This window comes from Gracilinanus agilis, chromosome 4 (genome assembly GCF_016433145.1).
Source record: "Gracilinanus agilis isolate LMUSP501 chromosome 4, AgileGrace, whole genome shotgun sequence".
Lineage (NCBI taxonomy): Eukaryota > Metazoa > Chordata > Mammalia > Didelphimorphia > Didelphidae > Gracilinanus > Gracilinanus agilis.
In genome coordinates this window covers 121,377,225-121,403,288 of record NC_058133.1, presented here as the reverse complement: position 1 = coordinate 121,403,288, position 26,064 = coordinate 121,377,225, and the positions used below count along the sequence as shown (strand labels likewise).

General features: G+C 34.3%; 1 protein-coding gene across 1 annotated transcript in view; it reads right to left on the bottom strand.

The window, feature by feature from the left end:
* Positions 1-26,064, bottom strand: part of CENPF (centromere protein F) — an 84,360-nt gene that overhangs the window by 40,885 nt on the left and 17,411 nt on the right. Inside the window, exons 6-10 of the mRNA XM_044674957.1 lie at positions 22,798-23,000; positions 15,395-15,520; positions 13,135-13,263; positions 10,528-10,650; positions 3,812-3,947 (exon numbers count right to left, since the gene is read on the bottom strand). Of these exons, the coding sequence (XP_044530892.1) occupies positions 3,812-3,947; positions 10,528-10,650; positions 13,135-13,263; positions 15,395-15,520; positions 22,798-23,000 (717 nt within the window). The remainder of the gene's footprint in view (positions 1-3,811; positions 3,948-10,527; positions 10,651-13,134; positions 13,264-15,394; positions 15,521-22,797; positions 23,001-26,064) is intronic.

The window sequence follows — 26,064 nt, the reverse complement described above, 5'->3', positions numbered from 1 at the left end:
TCCAAAACCAGCTAGTCAAAAAGAAATCATAGAAACAATCAACAATTTCAATGAAGAGAATGACAATGATGAGACATCGTACCAAACTCTGTGGGATGCAGCCAAGGCAGTACTCAGGGGGAAATTTATATCCTTGAGTGCATATAGTAACAAATTAAGGAGGGCAGAGATTAATGAATTGGGCATGCAACTTAAAAAATTAGAAAGTGAGCAAATTAAAAATCCCCAGATGAAAACTAAATTAGAAATACTTGAAATCAAGGGATAAATTAATAAAATCGAAAGTAAAAGAACTATTGAATTAATAAATAAGACTAGAAACTGGTATTTTGAAAAAAGAGATAAAAGAGACAAAGTACTGTTCAATCTAATAAAAAAAGGAAAGAAAAAAACCAAATTGACAGTATAAAAGATGAAAAGGGAGACCTCACCTCTAATGAAGGGGAAATTAAGGCAATCATTAAAAACTATTTTGCCCAATTATATGGCAATAAATATAGCAATCTAGGAGATATGGATGAATATTTATATAAATTGCTTAGATTAACAGCAGAAGAAATAGAACACCTAAATAATCCCATATAAGAAAAAGAAATTGAACAAGCCATCAAAGAACTCCCTAAGAAAAAATCGGCAGGGCCTGATGGATTCACAAGTGAATTCTATCAGACATTCAAAGAGCAAATAATTCCAATACTATACAAATTATTTGATATAATAAGTAAAGAAGGAGTCCTACCAAATTCCTTTTATGACACAAATATGGTACTGATTCCAAAGCCAGGTAGATCAAAAACAGAGAAAGAAAACTACAGACCAATACCCCTAATGCACATAGATGCAAAAATCTTAAATAGAATACTAGCAAAGAGACTCCAGCATGTAATTAAGAAGATCATCCACCATGAACAGGTGGGATTTATACCAGGAATGCAAGGATGGTTCAACATTAGGAAAACCATCCACATAAATGACCATATCAACAATCTAACAAACAAAAATCACATGATTATCTCAATAGATGCTGAAAAAGCCTTTGACAAAATACAGCACCCACTCCTATTGAAAACACTGGTAAGTATAGGAATAGAAGGATCTTTCCTAAAAATAATAAACAGTATATACCTAAAACCATCAACAGGCATCATATGCAATGGGGATAAATTAGAAGCCTTCCCAATAAGATCAGGAGTGAAACAAGGATGCCCATTATCACCTCTATTATTCAACATAGTACTAGAAACACTAGCAGTAGCAATTAGAGAAGAAAAAGAAATTCAAGGTATCAAAATAGGCAATGAAGAGACTATCACTCTTTGCAGATGATATGATGGTCTACTTAAAAATCCTAGAGAATCAACTAAGCAGCTAGTAGAAATAATCAACAACTTTAGAAAAGTTGCAGGATACAAAATAAATGCACATAAATCATCAGCATTTCTATATATTTCCAACACATCACAGCAGCAAGAGGTAGAAAGAGAAACACCATTTAAAATCACCCTAGACAATATAAAATACTTAGGAATCTATCTACCAAAACAAACACAGGAATTATATGAAAACAACTACAAACACTTTCCAAAAAATTAAAACTATATCTAAACAATTGGAAAAACATTGATTGCTCATGGGTAGGACGAGTTAACATAATAAAAATGATCATTATACCCAAATTAATTTACCTATTTAGCGCCATGCCTATCAAACTACCAAAAAACTTTTTTACTGAATTAGGAAAAACTATAACAAAGTTCATTTGGAATAACAAAAGATCAAGAATATCAAGGGAAATAATGAAAAAAAATGTGAAGGAAGGGGGCCTAGCAGTACCAGATATTAAACTATACTATAAAGCAGCAGTCATTAAATATGGTACTGGCTAAGAGACAGAACGGAGGATCAGTGGAATTGGGGAATAGACTTGGGGTAAATGACATCAGCAAGACAGTGTATGATAAACCCAAAGAGCCCAACTTTTGGGACATGAATCCACTATTTGACAAAAACTGCTGGGAAATTTGGAAAACAATATGGGAGAGATTAGGTCTAGATCAACATCTCACACCCTACACCAAGATAAATTCAGAATGGGTGAATGACTTGAATATAAAGAGGGAAACTATAAATAAGTTAAGTGAACACAGAATAGTATACTTGTCAGATCTCTGGGAAAGGAAAGATTTTAAAACCAAGCAAGAGCTGGAGAAAATTACAAAATGTAAAATAAATGGTTTTGATTATATTAAACTAAAAAGCTTTTGTACAAACAAAAACAATTTAGCCAAGATCAGAAGGGAAACAACAAATTGGGAAAAAAATCTTTATAACAAAAAACTCTGACAGGGGTCTAATTACTCAAATATACAAGGAGTTAAATCACTCGTATAAAAAAATCAAGCCATTCCCCAATTGATAAATGGGCATGAGACATGAATAGGCAATTTTCAGATAAAGAAATCAAAACTATCAATAAGAACATGAGAAAGTCTTCTAAATCTCTAATAATTAGAGAAATGCAAATCAAAACAACTCTGAGGTATCACCTCACACCTAGCAGATTGGCTAAAATGATAGAAGGGGAGAATAATGAATGTTGGAGGGGATGTGACTAAATTGGGACAGTAATGCATTGCTGGTGGAGTTGTGAACTGATCCAACCATTCTGGCTGGCAATTTGGAACTATGCTCAAAGGGCTATAAAAGAATGCCTGCCCTTCAATCCAACTATAGCATTGCTAGGTTTGTACCCCAAAGAGATCATAGAAAAAAGACTTGTATCAAAATATTTATAGCCGCGCTTTTTGTGGTGGCAAAAAACTGGAAAAGGAGGGTATGTCCTTCAATTGGGGAATGGCTGAACAAATTGTGGTATATGCTAGTAATGGAATACTATTGTGCTCAAAGGAATAATAAACTGGAGGAATTCCATGTGAACTGGAAAGACCTCCAGGAATTGATGCAGAGTGGAAGGAACAGAGCCAGAAGAACATTGTACACAGAGACTGATACACTGTGGTAAAATCGAATGTAATGGACTTCTGTTCTAGCAGTAATGCAATGACATAGGACAGTTCTGAGGGCCTTATGAAAAAGAACACTACCCACATTCAGAGGAAGAACTGCAGGAGTAGAAACACAAAGAAAGGCAACTCCTTGAACACATGGGTTGAGGCAAACAATGATGGGGGGTGTAGACTCGAAACTACCACACCAATGCAACTATCAACAATTTGGAAATAGGTCTTGATCAATGACACATGTTAAAACCAGTAGAAATGCATATCGGCCATGGGGGAGGTGGGGGGTGGAGGAAGGTCGGGGATGAAGGGGAAAGAGCATAAATCATGTAACCATGTTAACGTTTCTAAAAAATAAATGTTAATAAATGTTAAAAAAAAAAAAAGGTGTAGTAAAAATCTCATTCTCTTCCTTACTCCTAACCAAAAACAAAGAACATCATCTTAAGACAAACTTGTTTCATGCCCTTGATATTCAAAGATTTGTATCTTTGGGGGGCAGCTGGGTAGCTCAGTGGATTGAGATCCAGGCCTAGAGACAGGAGGTCCTGGGTTCAAAGCTGGCCTCAGACACATCCCAGCTGTGTGGCCCTGGGCAAGTTACTTAACCCCCATTGCCTAGCCATTACCACTCTTCTGCCTTGGAACCAATACACAGTATTGATTCCAAGATGGAAGGTAAGGGTTTTAATTTATAAGAGAAAAAAAAAAAAAGATTTGTATCTTCTTCTCTTAGTGAAAACAATAGTATATACTAGACACCAAATACTTAAATAGTCATTTAAAGTTACCTTTCATTTCTTCTGCAAGATTCTGACTCTGCTTTAAACAAAGTTTCGTTTTTTTGAGTTCTTCCTCCATTTGGTTGACTTCTCTTGTTTTTTCATCTAACTGATGGCTGAAAAGTTGTTTTTCCTGCATCATTTCCTAAAATATTAACAAAACTTGATAAGCTAAAAAAAAGGCTTTTCTAGAACATTAATAGAATAATAATGTGGGCACTGCATAGTGAAATAACTGCTGCTACTTCTGTATGGTATTGGAATATGAAATTGTGACTGCTGGATGCCAAGTTTAGTAAAAACTTTTAAGCTATGTTCCTTAATCAAAGCAGTGAAAACTTGCCATTGTGAAATTACCTAATCACAATTTTATTTTGATACGTCATTAAATAAAAGCCCCTTTGTAATTACTCAAAATAATTAGGAATTAAGAAATATATTTTTTCTTATTAGAGTAAGTTTATATTTTAAAATGTACACAAAAATGTTGATCTATTTCATTCATCTTCAGCAGCTGAAGCCTCTTCATCACCCTTGGTGTTCCTAATATATATCATTTGGAAACTAACTTAATCAGACCTTTACTAAGCAGTTCCTGGAAGGCTGCCTAGGATAGCTAGCCCTAGATTTTCAGTCTCTCTGACACTAGTGCAGGGCTGTTAAGTTTATAGTTGAGGACCTCCTTAAATAGTATGTCATATGTTGATATGTTCATATCCTTTGAACCAGAGAGCCTACTACTAGAAATCTACTTCTCCAAGGAGTCAAATATAGAAAAGCTTCTTATATATCAAAATATTTAGAGCAACAATTTTGTGGCAACAAAGTATTAAAAATGAAAGTAGCAACAATAATCGAATATTAGTGTGCTATGAGAAATATAAACAAAAATTCAGAAAAACATGGAATGATTTTTATGAACTGATTGCAAACAAGTAGAAACAGAAAAAACAATGTACTCCAATGAGAACTCAGAGAACAAAACTGTGTGTTTTAATACTGTGTAATTAAAACATGTTTAACTTAGAAAAAGAATATACCATTCCTTTTCTCTGGACATATAATACAATTTTTGTCATAACAAATTTTATATGATAAGATCTTATAAATTTTTCTGAGTTTTTGGGAGGCTTAGTATGAGGGACAATATGCACTAGTGGGTAGAACTGCCTCCAGAATCAGCAAGACTTTGGGTTAGACCTCACTTTTGACACATAACTATAAAGGACCATTAAAGCCAACTATAACGGACTAAATTAGGGATCACTAATTATCTACAATAATAGAAACACCATCTAAGTTCCCTCCCCGATAAAAAGAAAAAATGCAAGGCTTTTTTGTTTTTAAGTATGGCAATGGGATGACCAATGGAATAGATTGGGCACACAATATACAGTATTAAGTAACTACAGTAACCTAGTGTTTCACAAAGCCAAAGATACAAACTACTGGGAAAACTAGAAAACAGTCTTGGCAGAAACTAGGCACTGACCAGGAACACTTTTTTGGGTTTTTTTTGACACTGAAGGTCAAAATGGGTACATAGAGGATATCATAAGCAAATTACTGGAGCATGAAAAAAATTACCCATCAGATCTATAAAGAGAATTTTCATGACTGAAAAAGAGATAGAGGGGATCACAGGAGGTTAAAATGGATAATTTTGATTAAATTTTAAAGAGTTTACATACATATACACAAAATGTAGTCAAAGATAGGAAGAAAAGTTTTTTGGAGAAAAAAATTTCATAGCAATTTTCTCTGGTAAAGGTTTCATTTCCCAAATATATAGAGAAAAGAATCAAAGAGTCATTCCTTAATTGATGAATAGTCAAACAATATAAATAGGCAGTTTAAAGAAGAAATCAAAGCTAATAATCATATGAAAAGATATTCTAAATCACTAAAAATTAAGAGAAATGCAAATGAAAACAACTTTGAGGTAAAAAGCTCAAATTCATCACAATGGCCAAGATGACAGAAAAGGAAAATAACAAATGCTGGAAGAGATGTGGGAAAAAAAGGAACACTAATGTGCTGTTAGTGAAATTGTGAACTGATCCAACCATCCCACCTTGCCCCTATAACATGGCTAAAATGAAAATGTTTTGCATAACTTTATATGTATAATGAATATATTATTTCTTACCTTCTCAATAGGTGGGGAGAAACTAGGTGAGGGAGGAATTTGGAATTGGAAATAAAACTTGAGCCCATTAGTTGTATTTGTAGAAAACCATTTATTAAAAGAGAAACATAAAATTAATTACTCCAATAAGGAAGTAGGGATAGATATGTATTTCATTTCCCCATGATAATGACCCTGTTCATGGCATCCCAGTAGTAAGACCTGGCTTATATCACCATGAAAACTAAATACTTCGTTTTTAAGTAGATATGCTTCCCATGTTTCTTTAGTGTGATGCTTAGCTTTTTAATTGTACCTTTAAAATGCCTCAACAATATTGTACTCTAAAAGTAAAATAAAACTGATTCTTAAAAAAAAAATACAGTCCCCTCCTCTTGACAACACCCTGCTGAACTATTAGATAACAGATGGTGCTGGCAATACTATGTTGGAATACTGCCTTCAATTATCAGCCTAGTTACTACTAGCAGATGGGTACCAATGTAGGAAAGCCAAATGCAAGAAAAAGAGTATGACTAGGGAAAAGTACTTGAAAACTTACTAGCAGCTGTCTGTTCAAGGATATATTTTTAATTATTTTATGGAGATAGAATCTAATCTAACTTTAATCACTTGCTTCCCTGTCTCTTTATTCACCAAAATTATACCACATCAAATTCAGATTATTTCAGGATGTAGAATCAACTAACACTAAATGTCAAGATTACCTTGGTTAATGCTTTTTTCAGATACTAGATGGTCCTTATAAAAATAAATTTTTATAATAATTAGAAAAGTATAATTGCATTATTACAAAATAGGAATTTTCATAAATAACACCTCTCTAAATTGAGAAAGTCAATATCCCTTATTCTATCTAATATTTAAACACTGGCCAGACTACTCAGATAAATGGTAAGAATAACTCAATGATGCAGTACTTAAAGAGAGCTTGGAGTCTTGTCAAACAAACTATGAACTAAATATTAGTATTTGTGCAATATTTTCTTATCTTGAAATGCAAATTTGAGGAAATGTTATCTGTTCTAAAAGTCCTGATAGGGAAGAGGGAGAGATTTTGAAGTTAATCTACTTGGAAAAGTTAACATATTAATGCAGAAAGAATTTTACCTTATCTACATTATTCCAAACATTTAGATGAAAAAAGCTAATCTCAAACATAAAATGATTACATCTAGAGTTCTCCCTCTTCTGGAATTACCTCACCAAACGATTGTTTACAAAAAGCATAAAGCTAATCTTAGGTCCAAAGTCTAATAAGAATATAGTTGTTATGAAATCCAAAAATGTTGAAAAGGCAAGATAAACAAAAACGAACATCTGAGAATGCAATTTCAGATTGTTATTCCTTAGCAACTTGTTTTAAATTGGCTGCAGCTCCTTTAGACTTGATTGGGTAGCTTGTCAGCAACAATGAGATAAGTATATAAGGATATAGTCTCTTAGGCATCCTCACATGGTTTGCAAAACAGGGTACTATTCTGGAAAAATACAACAAAAGCCACTATAACTATGTGCCAACACTAGTTTTCAGCAAGCTAAACCACCCAGATTCAACTATTTTTAGGAGAAACAAGGGAGGCATCATTTCCTAAGGCTAAAGACAACAAATTTTACTTTCTATTTGGTACATCTCAACTCTATCCATGAATTTAATGTCTCCTGATGGAGAAAGGCTGCATCATCATGAAAATGGGAATTGGAAGCGTTATTTTTCTTACTATATAGCTCACCCATTTTTATGTGCCAAGTCAAACTCCTCAGAGTACTTAGTCATTCAGATTTCCATGCCTGGAAAAGTCCCCAGGCAAATGTTCCTAGATTTGGATTGTCAACATGATAGCACTTTACTGCACTACATCATAATGCTACTGAGTTGGCACTACAACCTTAGTGAATAGTTCTCTCTAGATTATATTTGATTTGATACTATGGGATAGCTTTATCAATGATTAGACCACTAAATTGCATGTCTAGCATTAATAACTTCTTATTGTAAGTATGATATTAATTTACTCAATAGGGATGAGAAAGCATTCGGTACAACTTTAATATTTCTGCTTCTAAACCTATAAGCATATTAAACTTTACACTTATTAAAAATTATATAAAGCTTAAAATATAGTTACCATGATCAAAAGGGCAAAAATAATTTAAAATGTTTATTTTACATATGCCTCACCTCCCCATATATTTTGTTGCTTTGGTAACAATGAAGATTATTAACACTATGACAGTGGCAAAAACAAAAGGACATAAGAGCTACTAAAGAAGTAAACAGTTTATAAGATCACTTGTTAAATCATTTTTCAAACCAAATCAATAATTTAAAGCTCAACTAATCAGTCACCAATCTCCCCCAAACACTGTACCATTTCATAATTTTTTTAAAAAAATTAAATTTCTTATAAAATCTAAATTGGTTTTGGAGATAGTTTCTTCTCAGGCACTCAAAACATATGAAATGAGTTAATTGTGACTAACTACTCTATATTTGTATCTACACCAGCAAATCATATCTTGAGCAAGCTAAGATGCAAAAAATCTTTAAAAAATACTGCAAGAATGCCTAGCCTGCCACCAAGATTTGGCCAAGGAAACAAATTTTTTAAGTGTTTTAACCATCCTAATCAATCGATTGTTTTTACAAAATGTTTTCACCAGCAGCCAGTACCATCACATGAGAACTGGCTAAAAATACAGCTCACAGAGGACACTGTTCAGTGCCAGTCAGCCTGTGGCTATGTCAGCAGAAGCATCTGTTAGTAGATAGCCCTGGCCAAAAGGCAAACATTTGTTTTGCTGAAACAAACACTTCCATTTGAAAATGTTTACTAATAAAACCAACATTTGATTTGAAGTTTTCTCTCTACTTGGGCTTTGGCAGCTTTTCAATTATTTCTCCATACAGAACACCCCTCAAAAGCCATTTATTTCTACCCTAACATTATATTTCTTTGCCACAAATATTTCAAGGTTTCCTCTATGACTTCATTTTTCATAGCTTTAAAATGTCATATTCTCAACAATTAACAATTCATTAAAAAAAATCAAGAAAAATCTTGTTAAAATTGCTTGTTAAAACCTGAACCATAATTTAGCTCAGGTTATGTAGAAAAATCACATCCTCTTCAAAAATCATTTAATAATAATAGTTAACATTTATATAGCACTATGTGCTTTACAACTGTCATTTAGAGATGGAGAAACTGAGGCAAGCAGAGGTTAAGTGTGACCTGCCCAGAATCACAAAGCTTTTGAGTGGCTAAGGGCAAATTTTAACTCGGGTCTTTCTGCCTCCTGGCCCAGACCTTTAACTGCATTGCCATGTCAATGCTAGCAGTCCTTTAACAGAGGAAAAAAATACCATTCTTTTGCTACTCATTTCTTTCAAAAATTTCAACACTGATTCTTAGATCTCACTAAATATCATCGGGTTTATTAACTGTCTCCAAATTATTCTTGACTAACACCACAAAATAAAACTCCCAAGTCTACTACACAAAGATATCAATTAAAGTGTGTTGGAAATGTGCATCGGCTTTTGGGGGAAGGTTGGGGGGTGAAGGGTAAAGTAAGAACATGAATCATGTAACCATGATAACTTTTCTAAAAAATAAAAATTATTAAAAAAAAAAAAACTAAAAAAAATGTTGGTAAAAAGTCTTGTCTAGAGGAAAAAACACATTTAGTCATTCCTAATACACTTGTCACTGAGAAATCTTTCTATTTACTGCTCAAGCTTGTATTACAAACACTGGTCAAATGGTACTACTCATACTGAGTATTAAGGTTAAAGTCCTATACTATATGTACTATGAGGTTATTTTAATTCAGCTTTCAATTGTGAAACTTCATGAGGAACAAAGTCAAGTTTGAGGACATAAACAATGTTACATTTAACTATGAGGTTTCTATTCAAGAGAATTCAAAGATTAATTAAATCCTATTAAGTTCTACTATATGCAAAGAACTTTATACAAAAACAAAAATGACAGTCCTTCCTCTAAGAGCTGATATTTAGATAAGTACAAGAAAGGAGAGGGCTTTTACCCTTTAGAGGAGTTCATGTAGGCTTTAAAGAGGAAGTGGCACCCCAAAAGTGCCTTGAACTGTGTGAAGGGATTTTGAATGGCAACTCATTAACATGGTTCTTGACAACTGAAATAAGAGTTCTTGGAATGTCTGTTACTTTGTATTTGTTTAAATAATGCTTTTCATTAGAAGTTTTTATCATTTAGTACTTACAAAATTTCGTTTTACCTCCCTCATTAAAAGGTCAAGTGCTTCATAAAAATAAAATAGTTATGATATTTAAGTGTAAATTTTATATTTCTATAATTTTAATGCATACATGGGATGAATATATATGTTCAATAAATTTATTGTGGCACTTTCTACCTAAAATATATAACTCACAGTTCAAAGATGAACAAACAGAACATAAATCTGTGGGGAAGGTAGGTGTGTGTGGAAAGCTGCCCCCTATAAATATAGCCATAGAAAACGATACAAACACCCATCACTGACCCCACAGGGCTTCTCTGTGTCACTTCGACAGTTACTTCTCACTTACCTCCACACTCCTCCTCAGCTCGGTTTCCTTTGTCTGGCTTGTCTGCAATGCTTGTTCAGTTCTGCAGAGCTTCTGCTTAAACTCATCTGAATTTTTCTCCAGCTGCTGTTTCATCACTACCACCTAGACAAGAGAAGGACATACTCTATTTTTTCTTCCTGCCTGACAAATATGTGCAACCGATTTATTTTCTACAGTATTTATCCTTGGGTGGATACAAGAAGAAAATTACCTTAAATGGGATGAATTTGTACCATCACAAAATCAGAAAATCTTAAAGTTAGAAGGGACCCTAAAATCCACTTAGTCTAGCGTATACCCAAATAATAACTTCTTCAATGGCATTTATCAACAATTGTCATACAGGTTCTGATAAACTTACAATCTCCAAAAGTAATCTATTTTATTTTTAAATAGTTTTCATTCCTATGAAGTTTTTTCTTAACTCAAATCAAATTCAACATTTCAACAATATTTACAAGTTCAAAAATTAAAATAGGAAATTGACTATTTAAAAGTTCTTCTATGTATCTGCTTTTCGACCCTAGATGTTCATTCCCTGACTACCACCTCATCTTCTTTCCCAGGAATTATGATACTGACTTCCATTCTGATGTTTCTCTTACTCAGCTCTTCATTTCTAACATGCTACAATCTGCTCAATGCTATCATTTCCTTCTTCATAATCTTCTGGATAAACCTCAATTTTAATCCTTGGGAAACTGGAAATCACTAATCAGCCATCATCACAGGTTGTTACTTTCTTTCCTTCTATTCCCACCTTTACTCTGTACTTTGGAATGAGTTTATTTTGCTTCAGACAACTTTCTCACTTATCTTACCCTCCCTTTCTAATATGTGTCCTTCTGTGTTGAGTTTACTATATTTGTGAGCTATACTTTGTGAAGAAATGTGTTGTATCTTCTTGTGTTGGGTTTATGTGATATCATTTTTGCCCCACTCCACCCCTTCATGTTTGTTCCATAACCTTGTGAAAAAGTGACTTCCTTCCTCTTCCTTCTTTCTTCCCCAATGTATTCTTTTTTCTTTCTCATTTCCTTATGCTCACAAGACCACTAAAAGAGAACAAAACCATACAAAGGTACCCTACTTGTCTTATCTAACCTTCTCTATAACACCTTTAGTAATTAGGATTCTAAAAGGAAATTTTATTCTGATTGCTTGATAACAATCAACATCTTATAGTTTCTTCCAACTGATCAAATGTATTTGCTATTTTCTGTATCTCTTGCTTTTGCATTTGGAAGTTTATATTCAGTTCATGCCTTTGCATCAGGAAACTTAGATATCTTGCATTTCAGTAATGATCTATTTTTCCCCCTTTAGGACTATATGCTGTTTTCCTAGATAGTTTATTCTTGATTATAAGACTTCATCATTTGCCTTGAAGAATATATTCTAAGCTCTTTTATCTGACAGTTTATATTTCTTATGTGACCTGACTAATTCCTTAGTAGTTGTTTTTTCATTTGGTGAAGAGAACTAAAAAGATGAGAGGAAGAAAAAATACTTGGACAAAATGTACACTAAAGATTAGAGGAGAAAATAAAAATAGCAAGAAACCACAAGATCACTCACATGAGATAACCATAAAACACTTAGCAGAGTGCCTAAGCACATTGTATACACTAAAAAAAATGTTTTCTCCCTTCTCCCTTTCCTTCTTAAAAAGAGTCATAAATAGAAAGCTTCCAAGAACATCATAGCCAAAATCCAAAACTTCTAGGTAATATTTAAACTAGCACCTAAAAAGAAAGAGTTCAAGTGACCAAGGAGTCCCATCCAAGATCACACAAGAGTTGTCAGCAACCATAATGAAAATGAAGAAAGTAAACTGTCCTAAAAATCAAAGTATAATACTGTAGAAAAAAATGGTACTTCTGGGGGCAGCTGGGTAGTTCAGTGGATTGAGAGCCAGGCCTAGAGACAGGAGGTGTTAGGTTCAAATCTGGCCTCTGGCACTTCCCAGCTGTGTGACCCTGGGCATGTCACTTGACCCCCATTGCCTACCTTACCACTCTCCTACCTTTGAGCCAAAACACAGTATTGACTCCAAGACGGAAGATAAGGGTTCTAAAAAAAAAAAAATGGTACTTCAAAATGTAGGCAGGATCATAGAAAAACGTTTTAAAAAGCAATTAGAAGGGACTGAGATCCACCTCCAGATAGAAAGCTAATAAACTCGAGAGGAAATTAAAGCATATTTTCTTATCCTTTTTTTACCTTTATTTTTTCTTTTCTTGGACATGGTGAATGAAAGAATTTGTTTTTCATGACTATACATATTTGTAATAAGTTTTGTTTTGTTTTTCTTGCCTTCACAGTGGGTGAGGGCAGAGGAGGGAGGAAAAGAATTCAAAATTGAACATATAAATTTTTTTCAAATAGGAAATAGTACCAAAGAGCTTACATCAAAATAATTCATTTCCAGTTCTGATTAAAAGAAAAAACAAAAAACAAGTGTTGAGAAAAGCATAAAATGATCTTCTTAAGTGGGTTCAAGTTATGGACACCATTATTTGGTCAGATAGCTATGGTATAGAAATAGGATTACAGTGAGAAAAAGAAATATGAAGATCAACTTACTTTATCAAGTTCAGCCTGCAATATGTTTTGAGTACTTCTGGCCTGCTGTAACTCTTGATTTAGTTTGGCTTTTATCTGAGTGTTTTCCTGGTCTAGCATCTGGAGAGTACGTTGTTGATGTGAGAGTTCCTAAAAATTAGGAGCACAAAAATAAATTTTAAATAGCTATCATTCAGGAAAAGAAGGAGTTAAATTAAAAACTATTCAGTCAGTATACTGAAAGAGCTACAGACAATAAGGAGCCAGACCTCCCATTAATTTTTTAACATAATATACTTAACACTAGTACTGGGTCTGGTAATCAAATCCAGGTCTGTTTAGGTAGGGAATAGACAAGTACTAATACTATATAAACAGTAATCTAGAATCAAAGTAGTCTGTTAGCCCTCTACTAGAATGTTAATTTAATTTTCTTTTCTATTTAGAACAGTGTATAAAAAGAAACTCAAATATATGAATGAGGTTACTAAGATGAACAATTCTGCTTAAAGAGAAGAAATAAGATTTTAAAACTCATATATACAATATGCATATTGAGGGCACATTTAATGAAAATATAAGGAGAGAACAAAGGAGCTTATGAAAAGTCTACATTAATCAACTTTACAGTCATATGACTGACTAAAGAATATTAGACACTAACAACTATATTTATAACAATATAAAAATGCATTTGATTTTTCAGTTTTAAAATGTAATATCTAAAGATTTCTCTTCCTCTGCATATTAAGATTCCATAGGATTAATTGAAAGATGAAAGAGGATGAATTTATCCATAATCTCAGTTAACAAGTGAGACATAAAATGAGGAGATATATGCTCAAACATTTTGGTCACCATCATGGAAGGTGTCCAGTATAGAGTCCAAACACAATCAATCAAGTATTTATTATGGTAGGTGTTGGATACTGAAGACAAAAATGAAAACAGCACCCGACTTTCAGAAGCTTAAAAGTTTACCAGAGTAAACAACATATACATATATGACAATATATACAAATAAGGGGTCAGGGGAAGGACAGATTGAGAATCACATAGGAAATGACACTGAATCTAAACTTTGAGGAAATTAGAGAATAATAAATGCATTTCAAACATTGGAGATATCATGTACAAAGGCAGGATTGGGAGATGAAAATATTACATGAGAAACAAAAAGAAGGACAGCTGAGTTGGATAATATACTATGAAAGAAAATAATGTATACTCAATCTGGAAAAGTACAATAGAGACAAATTGTAAAAGACTTCCAGAAAGAAAGGCAACTTTAAATAGTTTAGTTCTCCGAATGTTAGACTTTGTATTACTGACTTCATCAAGTCCCAGAATATAGCATAACCTATAAAAGCCTAAATCTCTCAACAAAGTATATTCTAAGAGACTGGGTCATGTAAGCAACGAAATGGCTAGAGATGCATTGACAACAAAAGATAAGAGATGGGTACCTCAACACACACAGTGGTATCCATATATTAAGAGACCTAAATGAAATCTCTCACCACAACTAGGGGATACCAATTGAAAAATTTATGGGAGGACATGAATGGAGCAGAACAAAATGAGAAAGCATAGATAGGTAGTGATCTGCACCAATGGAGAGAGTACACATGGTGACATCACAGGTCCACTGAAAACAGAAGTATACAAGATACCATTCAAAAATTTAGAAAAGTTGCAAAAGCCACCAATCCACTCTGGTAACCAGAATAATAAGAGATGAACATTTATATTACTTATATCAAAAATAAATATATTATATTGATGCACAATTTTAACTTAAAAGCAAACTGTCAACTTTCCTTAACACAGGGTCTGACCTGACCATTCCCCTTAATAATCCTTGCATGCTTAAGCAAACTCAAAGCTGTAAAAGCTGGGAAATGTACTAAAATTCATCAAGGCAGGATATACAGTTATCATGATTCAAAAAGACAACTCTGTTTTTTCTTACCTGCTAACAAATCCCAAGAGACAAAAAACAACAAATAGAGGATTTTTGTTTGTCTATTCTACCAACTTTGTGAAAGATGTGAAAAGATGAACATGAAGATAAAAATAAAAATAAAAGAGATGATTAGAACTGCAAAATCATTTCCATGCTTACTGAATCACATAATGTTGACTTCACAACATTTTTTCCAGAGTAGCATACCTTAAAAACTCCATGACCACCAAAATGAGAATATATTCCAGACACAAAATCACAAACATACTTCCATGTACAGAACATTAAATAGATTATTCTTTCTTTCTTACTTACCTCCTGATAGTCCTTATCTTTGTCCTTGATTTTCTGCTCCAAAGAGCATCGGGTACTTTCTGCATTTTGTCTTTGACAATTCAAATCTTCAGACATTTTTTTCAATTTTTGTTCCAATTTCGTATACTGACAATAAATTAAATACTTCATTAAATACAAAAAGATTAACTAAATAAAATGAAGCTGTGTTTTTTGAAATGCATTTCCTTTTTTTGGTAATAATAAATTTATTCTGAGATTTAGATTTAAATATCATTTAGTTTGGAAAATTCAATGTGAAACATGAAATAAAATACATTTTTTACTTTATGTAAATGGACTATTCTACAGACCACTAAGAGCAATTTTTACATAAAGCAAATTTGCTTCCTTGTTAAGAAGGGAGGTAAGAAGGGAGTTGCATGCTCATGGAGTGAGGGGAACTAGCACATGGTTCAAGAGCACATCAGAGCCAGGGACAGAGAAGCAAAACCAGGAATAGGAACACATCAGGGCCAAAGCCAGTCATATGAGGGCCAGCTACAGACAAAGAGAGGAGAGGATGGGTGACCCAAAAACCCAAGCACAGATGAACAGAAGACAGACATGTGGAATGGGGCAAAGATCTCCTCTCTCAGCACTAGAGTTCTTGGGACAAGCCCCCATTTCAGCAGTAGTAGTCTGTCAGGGCTTACATTCTTCTGCTTTTACTTAGAGAATTGTTTTTAGCGTTTTATTTTTTTGGTGAGAGGGTAAGAAGTTGTGGAGAGTCAAACCAAAAGGCACAAATACTATACTATACAGTACTCTAAAGGTTACATGGGGTTTTTTTGGAATAAGAATTTCAGAATGATTCATATAAATTAAGATTTGCATAATGTGAATTTAATGTAGAAACTTTCTGTAGTTAACCTAAAAAAAAAGCCTAAAATAACTCTCATTGTTTAATCCAAAATCGAGAATTTCAATGTCAATTACCAAATCAACATAAGCCAGAGTACAGTATTCTAGTTTGCTCAGGGAATTTAAAAATCTACATTTAAGCAAAATGGATTTTTTTAGAGAATCAGGACATTCCTAAAAGAAGATAAAGGGGGAAAAGAGCATTAAAGAACTTCCTAAGTTGGTTTTTACATGGGCTCTTTTACTTTCTTTATTAATTTTCTGTGTTTTATTTTAGTAATAGTCAAATATGGTCATCTCAAGTAATCAAGGGGATTTTAAATATTTCATTCTCCAATAACTCTTATTTTGGAAGACATTGTTGTTAAACCTAAGGTATTAATCTTCCATTTAACATTGCTAGATACCCTTGAATCTTATTTTAAAAGGTGAACAAGATTTAAGGTTATGTTGTTTAAATAGAAATGGGACAGTTAGGTAACTTGAAATATTTTTAACAGCAATTTTTTAATGCCAAGTCTTTACAGTTTGCTTCAAAATGCTAAAAGATTTCACAAGTTATAAACACTAATCTTGATCAAGTTAACAATCCCATGAACTATTAAAGAGGCAAGCAAACTGATGCAATTGAAAGGTGTTTTGTTCTGCCATATTAACATAGATATCATTTAATGTCTCCATGCTTCAGTACCTTTACCTATAAAATGGAAATAAGATATAGTCTGTTTTAATCTAACAGTTAAATAAGCTATTCTAATGATATGAAATTCCAGACTAAAATAAAAATATGATTTCTGCCTTATCTCACAAAAACCCATTGAAACAATTAAATAATTAAGATAGGAAATAATTTTACAAAGTCAAAATATCTCTAATAAAAATATTAGTTGTTAGACAAGAGTAAATGGACCTAAAATTCTTCAACTGAAAATATTTCTTTCAAATCACTTCTATTTCTATCACATAGAAACTCTGGTCAACAGGACATCCGATCAGGCTAAAGTATAGTTCTAAGAATACAAAATAATAGTCCTTGATGTGAAGTACAAAACCATTCCAAAAGAGTGAAAGATGATGACAAGGGGGTTTTAAATGAAAAGAAAGGAGATTAGGGAGCACATGGCAAACAGCCTCAACTTTCTTAGTAAGTCATTCTCAGTTGAGAAAGTGGTGGTGAGAAGGACAGAAGAAGGTGAGAAAGGGTGAGTAAGGGATACTTAAAGAGAAAAAAGAATGATTAGAATAGCTTCTTTGGGGAGTAAGAAGGAATTAAGGAAGAATAATTGAATAAAGTTACTAATTATAAATCTATACTGGAAAAAAAACCTAAAAAGTTTGACAAACCCTGATTACTTGATATATATTGATTAGTGCCATTAGTCCATAATGCTAACAACAACAACAACAAAAAAACCTTGAAGATTAGAATTGAACCAAATAAAACATGCTAATAACCATCTGTCTAAATAGAGGTAAGAGTGCATTATAGAAGTTATTTTTGTTATTGCACACGGTCAATACAAGAATCTCTTTTCTTTAACTATAATGTTTGTAACTTTTTTTTTTTTGCTTTCTCAAAAGAATGGGGAAGAAAAGAATTGGAATATGAAAATCAGATGAAATTACATTTTTAAAAGTTAATGGAATTAAAACAGAAGAAAAGCTTTATTTTGGGAATCTGCTAGGCAGCCAGGTAATCACCATATATATTGGGTGTACGTGGTACTGTAAATCACATATAAGCTCGAAAAGAGAAATTACTAAATCTTCTAATGAAAATTTAAAAATCCATTGATCCTCCAGAACTTAGTAAAATCCTGATAACTACAATAACAATATCAATTTCTTTAATCTTCAAAAGTTTACCTCTTCTAGCTCAACATAGGAGTAAAAATGAACTGTGTACCCCTGGCTCCTTCTGCTAGGTGCATTTCTTCAAACAAGAAGAAAATCCAAGAGAGGGTTGATTGAGATAGATGCAGAGCTAGAAGGTCCTTAAAATCATCCTAGTCCAGCTTCCTCATGTTACAGATGAAGAAACTCAGGCCAGAGAGAATAGGTGATTGACTAAGGTTTCACAGATAGCAAGTTGCAAAGCAGAGAACACGAACCTAGGTCTTCTGATTTCAAATGCAGGTGTGTTCTATAAAAGGAAGGGACTAAAAGCAGATTTTTAGAAGTGATTGAAGATATCATATTTTTTTATAAATACAGCAACAATTGCATTCTCAAATTTCAGTTGCACACCTGCAAGGATATCTGATCATCACAGATGCCACTGGTTTCAAATCTCTGACAATTCAAATCCTATTTTGCTTTCAAGTTTTCATACAATGAGAAATGAAGTTGAAAATAGGTAAAAAGACAGAAAGTAAGTCATTTTAAATAGGTATAAATCAACAGATCTACATCTGAGGTAAAAACTTGTAGGTATGACTGAAGTCTCTTGATCAATGATAAAGAGAACTCAAGCACAAAAGGTAAGAAGCCAACAGACTAGATATAAATAAAAGTTGTTTGAGTTTTTAAAAGGATGAAGAGGAAAAGAAAAATGAGATTCTTGAAACTACTGTTCTTTAAGCTTGACTTTGACCACTGGCAGAATTTTTAAGTCCCAGTTATCAGATCCCCACTGACAAGTATACCTCTCCCAATCATTTCCATTTCTCTGGGTCATGAGAATTGCCAACAATAAAATCTCTTCTTCCTTAACACTGCCATCAGCCTTGTGTAGATCCTTATCACCTCAGACCTAGACTACTGCAATAACCTGTTGGGTGGTCTCTCTCACACAAGTCTCTCCCAAATCCAGTGCATTCTCCATTTAGTTGTTAATCTTTCTAAAGAACCTCAAAATTATGTTATCTCTTTATACAATAAACTCCCTGGCTCCCTATTACCTCTAGGATCACATACAAATCCTCTATTTGGTATTCAAAACCCTTCACAAACTGAGTTTCTCCTACTAGGCAATTTTAGTCTTCTTAGACCTTATTCACCCACCACTCCATATTTTGTGATTCTTGTTCTTACTCATGAAATACATTTGATATTGCATGCCTATAATTCTCTCCTAATCCCTATCCTCCCGGCTTCCTTCAGATCTCAGCTAAAATCTCACCTTCCCCAAGAACCCTTTCCCAATCCCCCGATGCTAGTGCTTTCCCTCTATTGATCCTCTCCAATTTATCTTGTCTGTTTCTCATTGGTATATACTTGTCTGGATATTATTTGCCTTATTAGACTGTGAGCTCCTTGAGAACATGGGCTTGTCATTTGCCTTTCTTAGCATACCAAGTTAGCAGTTTGGGGCACACAGTGTTTAATAAATGCTTGTTGATGAACTATTATTAAATTATGTTAGACATATTGGAGAGTTTTTATTTTAGTTCAAATTTTAGTTTAAAATTTGTAGTGTTCCATTTGCAAATGCCTTAATTTCCCAATAGTCATTTAATAAAATAATAATTTATAAATAAAAAAATAAAATTTCTTCTATAAGACTGAATATGGAATAAACTCAAATTTGAACAAGTGGTTAGTCATATCTACATGTATCTGGATTTTAGAATTTGAAATTAAAACTGGGTTTTTAGATGCTTATTTCATATTAGGGTTATCAGTAACATTTCTGCTTTCTTATCTTATTCCTTCTCATAACAACAGATATTGATATGAAAATATATTTAATTTTAAAAAATCAGTTGAAAATTATTTTGCACAGTCTACACTAACAGACTCACAACTAATTGATTGTGCAGCATATAGTATTGTAAAACTGTATAGACTTTAAAATTAATATTCAATATCTCCAAAGTATAATATTTGTAAAGATTTATTAATATATAACTAGAGAGCTAGAGAACACAGGGAACATTCACCACTCAATTCACGTGGAAGAGAGAGGGCACGGCAGAGCAAACCCAAACTATATACAGACCATGTAATAACACGCATATATGAAAGGCAAAAGGAATTGTGGATAATACAGAAAGGAATTTTAGGCAATACAGTTCCAAGGGTTCAAGATTTTCCAACTCTACAACTGACTTAAGAATAATAACCATGTCAGACATAAGATATGTAATTAACATTTTCAAAGTCTTAAAAGTTAAAACTAAACCTCTACTATTATCTCTGATAAAGAGGTGCCCTTTCTCCTTACTAAGTTAAACCCCTCTACTCGTATTCTCAATTCCATCCCATTCCTTCTCTCCATGGGGAAAAAATTAATAATGCCTATTTAATATTTCAAAACACAGGGTAGGGGGCAGCTGGGTAGCTCAGGCCTAGAGACAGGAGGTCCTAGGTTCAAGCCCGGCCTCAGCCACTTCCCAGCTGTGTGACCCTGGGCAAGTCACTTGACCCCCATTGCTCACCCTTACCACTCTTCCACCTATGAGATAATACACCAAAGTACAAGGGTTTAAAAAAAAAAAAAAAAACACAGGGTAACAACACTAAAAATGACCATACACTGATTATTCTCTCTCTCATCTTACATAGGAAACATTTGTATAGCACTTTCAAGTTTAAGTACTTTATAATTATTTTATCTTCACAATGATCCTGGAAGGCTGATGATATTATCCCTATTATACAGACAAGAAAATTGACATAGAGGTTAAGAATTGCCCAGGATCATAAACTACTAAGTGTCTGAGGCTTAGTTCTTTCTGATTCCGAATCTAGAGCTCTGTGCTGCCATCTTCACTGTCTCTATGCTCAGGATTCATCCTTGATACCAATAAGAACTCTGTACCCCTCCATACTTTATCATCCATTTCTCAGGCTTCCATAATCCCTTTTTTCCACCACTAAAATTACTCTCTCTGTGGTTACCAATGAGCGCTTAAATTATAAAAAACAATGGCCTTTTGCCAGTCCACATCCACTTTGAGATCTCTCTAGCTTTTGGTCATCTCTACTTATTAGATACTATCCCTAACCCCACCCCATAGCCATTCCATCAATAGCAACCTGGATTCAAAAACCAACCACTAACACTTAGTTGGACAACGTCAGCCACATCATTTAACCTCTGTGGTTCTGTTTCCACATTGTAAAATGAGTTTGAACTAGGTGATATGGAGGGTCTCTTTCTTCTTTATATCTATAATAATCCAGAGATGCCATGCTCTATACTGGCTCTTCTCCTACCAGTGATGATCAATCCTTCTCTGTCTCATCTATTGGATCACCATTCACATTTCACCTGCTATCTCCCAAGATTCAGTCCCAGTCCTCTACTCTTAGTCTCTGGTAGGATCATTTGCTTCTATACGTTCTGGTATCATATGTATACAAATAACTCCCAAATCAGTATGTCTAGGCCTCATCTATTGCCAAAGTCCCAATCCCAAACAAATCACTGCTGGATATCCAACAAAGACCTCGAATTTAACATGTCTAAAACAGAATAGATCTTCTTTATTCTACCCTCAAATATGCATTTTGCTCTTAAAGGTGTCACCATTACCTATGACCTAGGTTCTTAATTTAAGTATCTTCAGGGGGCAGCTGGGTGGCTCAGTGGATTGAGAGCCAGGTCCAGACATGGGAGGTCCTAGGTTCAAATCTGGCCTTAGATAATTCCTAGCTGTGTGACTCTGGGCAAGTCGTTTAACCCCCATTGCCTAGTCCTTACCACTCTTCTGCCCTGGAGCCAATACACAGGACTGACTCCAAGACAAAAGGTTTCCTAACCTCGGTCATTTTTGATTCTAATACCCCTCATCTACTCACATTCAGGTATCAAGTCTTCTCTACCTTATCAGAGAAAAAAGATGGAAGGTCATAAATCACTGAGTCCAAACCAAGAATCCTCTTCTCCATCAAAGAAGTATTTAGCTATTTTTTACTTAAAATCTGAATAAGGTAGAAACCACTACCTCAAGACAGTTCTAATTGTTAAGGTTCTTTCTTACATTCAACTGAAAAAGCCCCCCTGAAATTTTCGCCATTGTCTCTTCCGCATTCTAGTGTAAAAAAAAAAAGATAATCCCTCTTCTACATGATAATCTTTCAACTAACATGAGATACTTATCATGTCCCCACAAAATCTTCTCTTCTCTACACTAAGCATTCATAATTCCTTCAGTCAATTCTTTTAAGGCATTACCTCAAGGCATCTCACCAATCTGGGCACTCCTCTATGTAATCCCTACAGAACAATCAAAATTAACCAAATAAGAATTCATTTACTAAGGATAAAAGTCACTATACATATTTGAGAAGTAAAGATAATAAAGAAGGAGATGGAAGGGAAGGTAGATTCAGTTAACCTCAAAGTTTCCTTCTAATTCTAAGATTTTATGATTTCTATTAAATATTGAAAAATCAGATAAGGGGTTTAAATTCACACAGATCAAAAACTATGTTTCCATATATCCTGAGGCTTTTAAAGCTTTCCCATATTTCATTTTTATTCAATGTTATTACCAATATTTACTTAGTGTCTCTTGTTGTATCACAAGTGGAAATTTTTAAATAAACCCTCTCCCACTACTCACAGAAGTTACCTTGGCTGTTACCCGATCCAACTGTGATGTTAATCTCATCAGTTCATCTCCAGTTTTGTTCAAAACTTTGTCTTTTTCTGTTAACTCCAATTTTGTTTTCTCTAGTTGGAACTGTGTTTCTTGTAATTTATTCATGTATCCTTTTATGTCATGTTCTTGGGCTTGCAGTTGACGATCTAATTCATTAACTTTGCACTTTAACTCTTAAATTAAAAAAATTACAACAAAAAAATTAAACAACAAAAAACAACAACAAAATCTTTTTGTTAACAATATATCTTTCATTCAAAATTTACAATCAGAGTTTGCAATTAGTTTCACCTTAAACCATTTAATCCAAATGTGGCATAAATTAAAGGACAAATATTTAATGAGATTACGTTGCAATCTTTTATTTTCCATTCTCTCCCATAATCAACTACCCTAAAGGAAACAAGGCAGAGTTCATATTTCCATGCAAATGAAAATAATCTGACTGAGAAAAATCACTTTTAATTGAAATGAAGCACCCCTCCACAACATTTCTACATTGTAAAGGAATTACAAAATTAGAATTAATTTATTGAGCGCCATCCTGTATGTGAACCTTGGTTTCATATATCCCTCACTCTCCTCTCTGAAGCCTGCATTCTCTCTCCTCTCCAAACCTCAGATATGATGAGTAAACAAGATCTTCTACTTAAGTGTCTGATGGGAAATGATGTGGTCAAAAATGACCCAAGCACATCTATGTGACCCTGCATTCTGTGGATCCAGTTAGTATCTCATTATCAAAATAACATATAATAAAATCTTCACATGTTATCTATGAAAAACTACCTTATCTGAGCTTGTTTGTCAAAACTGTGTAGCTGTCAATAATAAATGAAGCTGATACACAATGCTTCAGAATGTGTGATGGAAAGAGACTATGTGACAACCTATATCTACAGCTTTTTAGGGGAAGGGAATGTAATAATGTAAGGGGTAAAGTTATCCTCTCAGGTAAGAGTAGGAAAGGGTAAAAGTATTCACTGTGACCGTTGACAACCCCCTAAACCTCCCAGCCTTCCTTTCTACTTGCTGAAAAAGTAAGAGAAGGGAAGACAGGAATATAAGCACCTCTCTAGGACAGAGAATGGATAGGGAATGAAAAGAATCTGTCCAGCTTCAGGAATAATTTGAACAGCAAGAATATGAAGAAGAGAAGTAAACTTCAGTATATTAAAAATTACAACTGGGGATAGAGCCAGGATAAAATAGTAATAAAGCAGGAATATGCCTAATCTCACCTAAATTCTCCTCCAGGTAACTTTAAAATAAGATCTCAAAATGGATTCTGAAACAGCAGAACAAAAGGGTAAAACAATTTTACAGCTCAAGACAACATAAAAGGTTGACAGGAAAGTCTACCTCTAGCACAGGCAGCTCTAGCAAGCCAACAAAATCCTGTCCCACAAGTCAGTGCAGGCTTTGGAGTAAACTGAGTGAGAAGTGACTTTGAGCTCTCAGACCAAAAATGGCAAGAGGGTCAGAGAACCAGTCAGAAGGAGATTCCATGCATTCTCCTCAGGTATCAGATGCGCAGCACTCTAGAGCACTGACCAAATGTAGTTCTGCCTCACCGGCTCCAGTTCCAGTCCCAGCATGAGGAGAAGCATTAGCACACTAGAGCATGAGGCCACAAGGGAATAGGGATCATGGTCACTGATTCAGAATGTTAAAGAGTGTTTGTGGCCACTCACACACCAAAGCATACCCCAGAAGGTCAGTAACCACACCTCTCCTTAGAACAAACCAGTTTGAAAGAACTAAAAACTCACAGGTCCTCAGAATAATCTCTGAAAATAATAACACAAAAAACAGAAGCTTGGGACAGTGCTTCCTCAACCCCAAGAACAAGGTCTAACTTTTACAAAAAGTTAAAACTCAAAAAATAGCCTGGTAAATGAGTAAAAAAAAAAAAAATAACTAAAAACGAAACTCTAAACATAGAAGGTTAGTATGGTAATACGAGAGATCAAAATAAAAACTCAGAAGAAGACAACAATGTCAAAATGGCTACATGCAGAGCCTCAAAGAAAATGTAAATTGGTGCCAGACCCAAAAAGAACTACCAAAAGGGCTCAAAAAGGATTTTAAAAATCAAATGAGAGATGTAGAAGAATTGGGAAAAGAAATTAGAGTGATAAAAGTCATGAAAGTCAAGCTTACAAAAGGAATCATAAAATGTGGGGGAAATATACAAAAATTCAGTGAAGGAAATAAATCCTTTAAAAATAGAATGGGGGGAGGGGGACAGAGTGTCAAGATGTCTGCTTAGATGCAACAGAAGTCCAAATATCTGTAAACCCTTCCATTCTAATCAAAAACGAAGTGCGCCAAAGGGACAGAAAGCCAAATCTAACAACAGGAGAGAGTTGGGGGATCCTCCTGCTGGTCTCTACTTAAAAAGTACACCAAAAAAAGCCTAAATTCTTTAACTCTTGGGTTCAAGGGAAAGGAAGAAGAAAGGTCACAGGACCCCTCCCTCAACTACAGTGCTGAGTCTCCAGCAGTGGCTGGAATCTCTGGGTGGGCAAGGGGCTCTATTACGGAAAGAGTGCCTTGCTGGCATAGCTGTGCCAGGCTCAGGGCATTGAACACAGGGGGCAGGAAAGCAGCTAGAGAAGCTCAGAGAGGGCAGCAGCTAAAACAATGCATCTTGTCCTCCCACCCACCCCCTTCTAGAGGTTTTGGCCTCAAAGCAGATCAGGCTCTGCAGATCTAATCCACCCAGGCTTAATCTTATCAATAGGGCAGATAAGAAGTCTTCAGAGGGCAAGGAAGCTCCAACACCCCTCCCCAATAGACTGTGCTAAGAGTAGTTGTAAGCACCTACACCTTCAACTTCTGCTGCCAGTAGGGGAAGATCTGACCTCAGAGCTCATTAATATCATTAGCCTAACCTAGTAAATCAGCAGAGTAGAGAAGAAACCCCTTCCAGACAGAATAGCCCAAACCCACAGATCCATCAGATAATCAGAGGAGCAAGATTACAGCCAATTACAGGGGGGAAAGAAGGAAAAAATATAAGTAAACAACAGAAAAAGAAATTACAATTGACTGCTTCTATCCAGATAATGAACAAAAAGCAAATGGAACAGAGGAGGACCAAGGAACACCAAGAAAAAACGCGGAAACTGCAGAGAATTAGACACAGACTTTGGAAGAAGTCAAAATACAATTTTAAAAAATTAAGAGAAGCTGAAGACAATCGAGAAAAGAACTTAAAAAGAAAATAAGTCA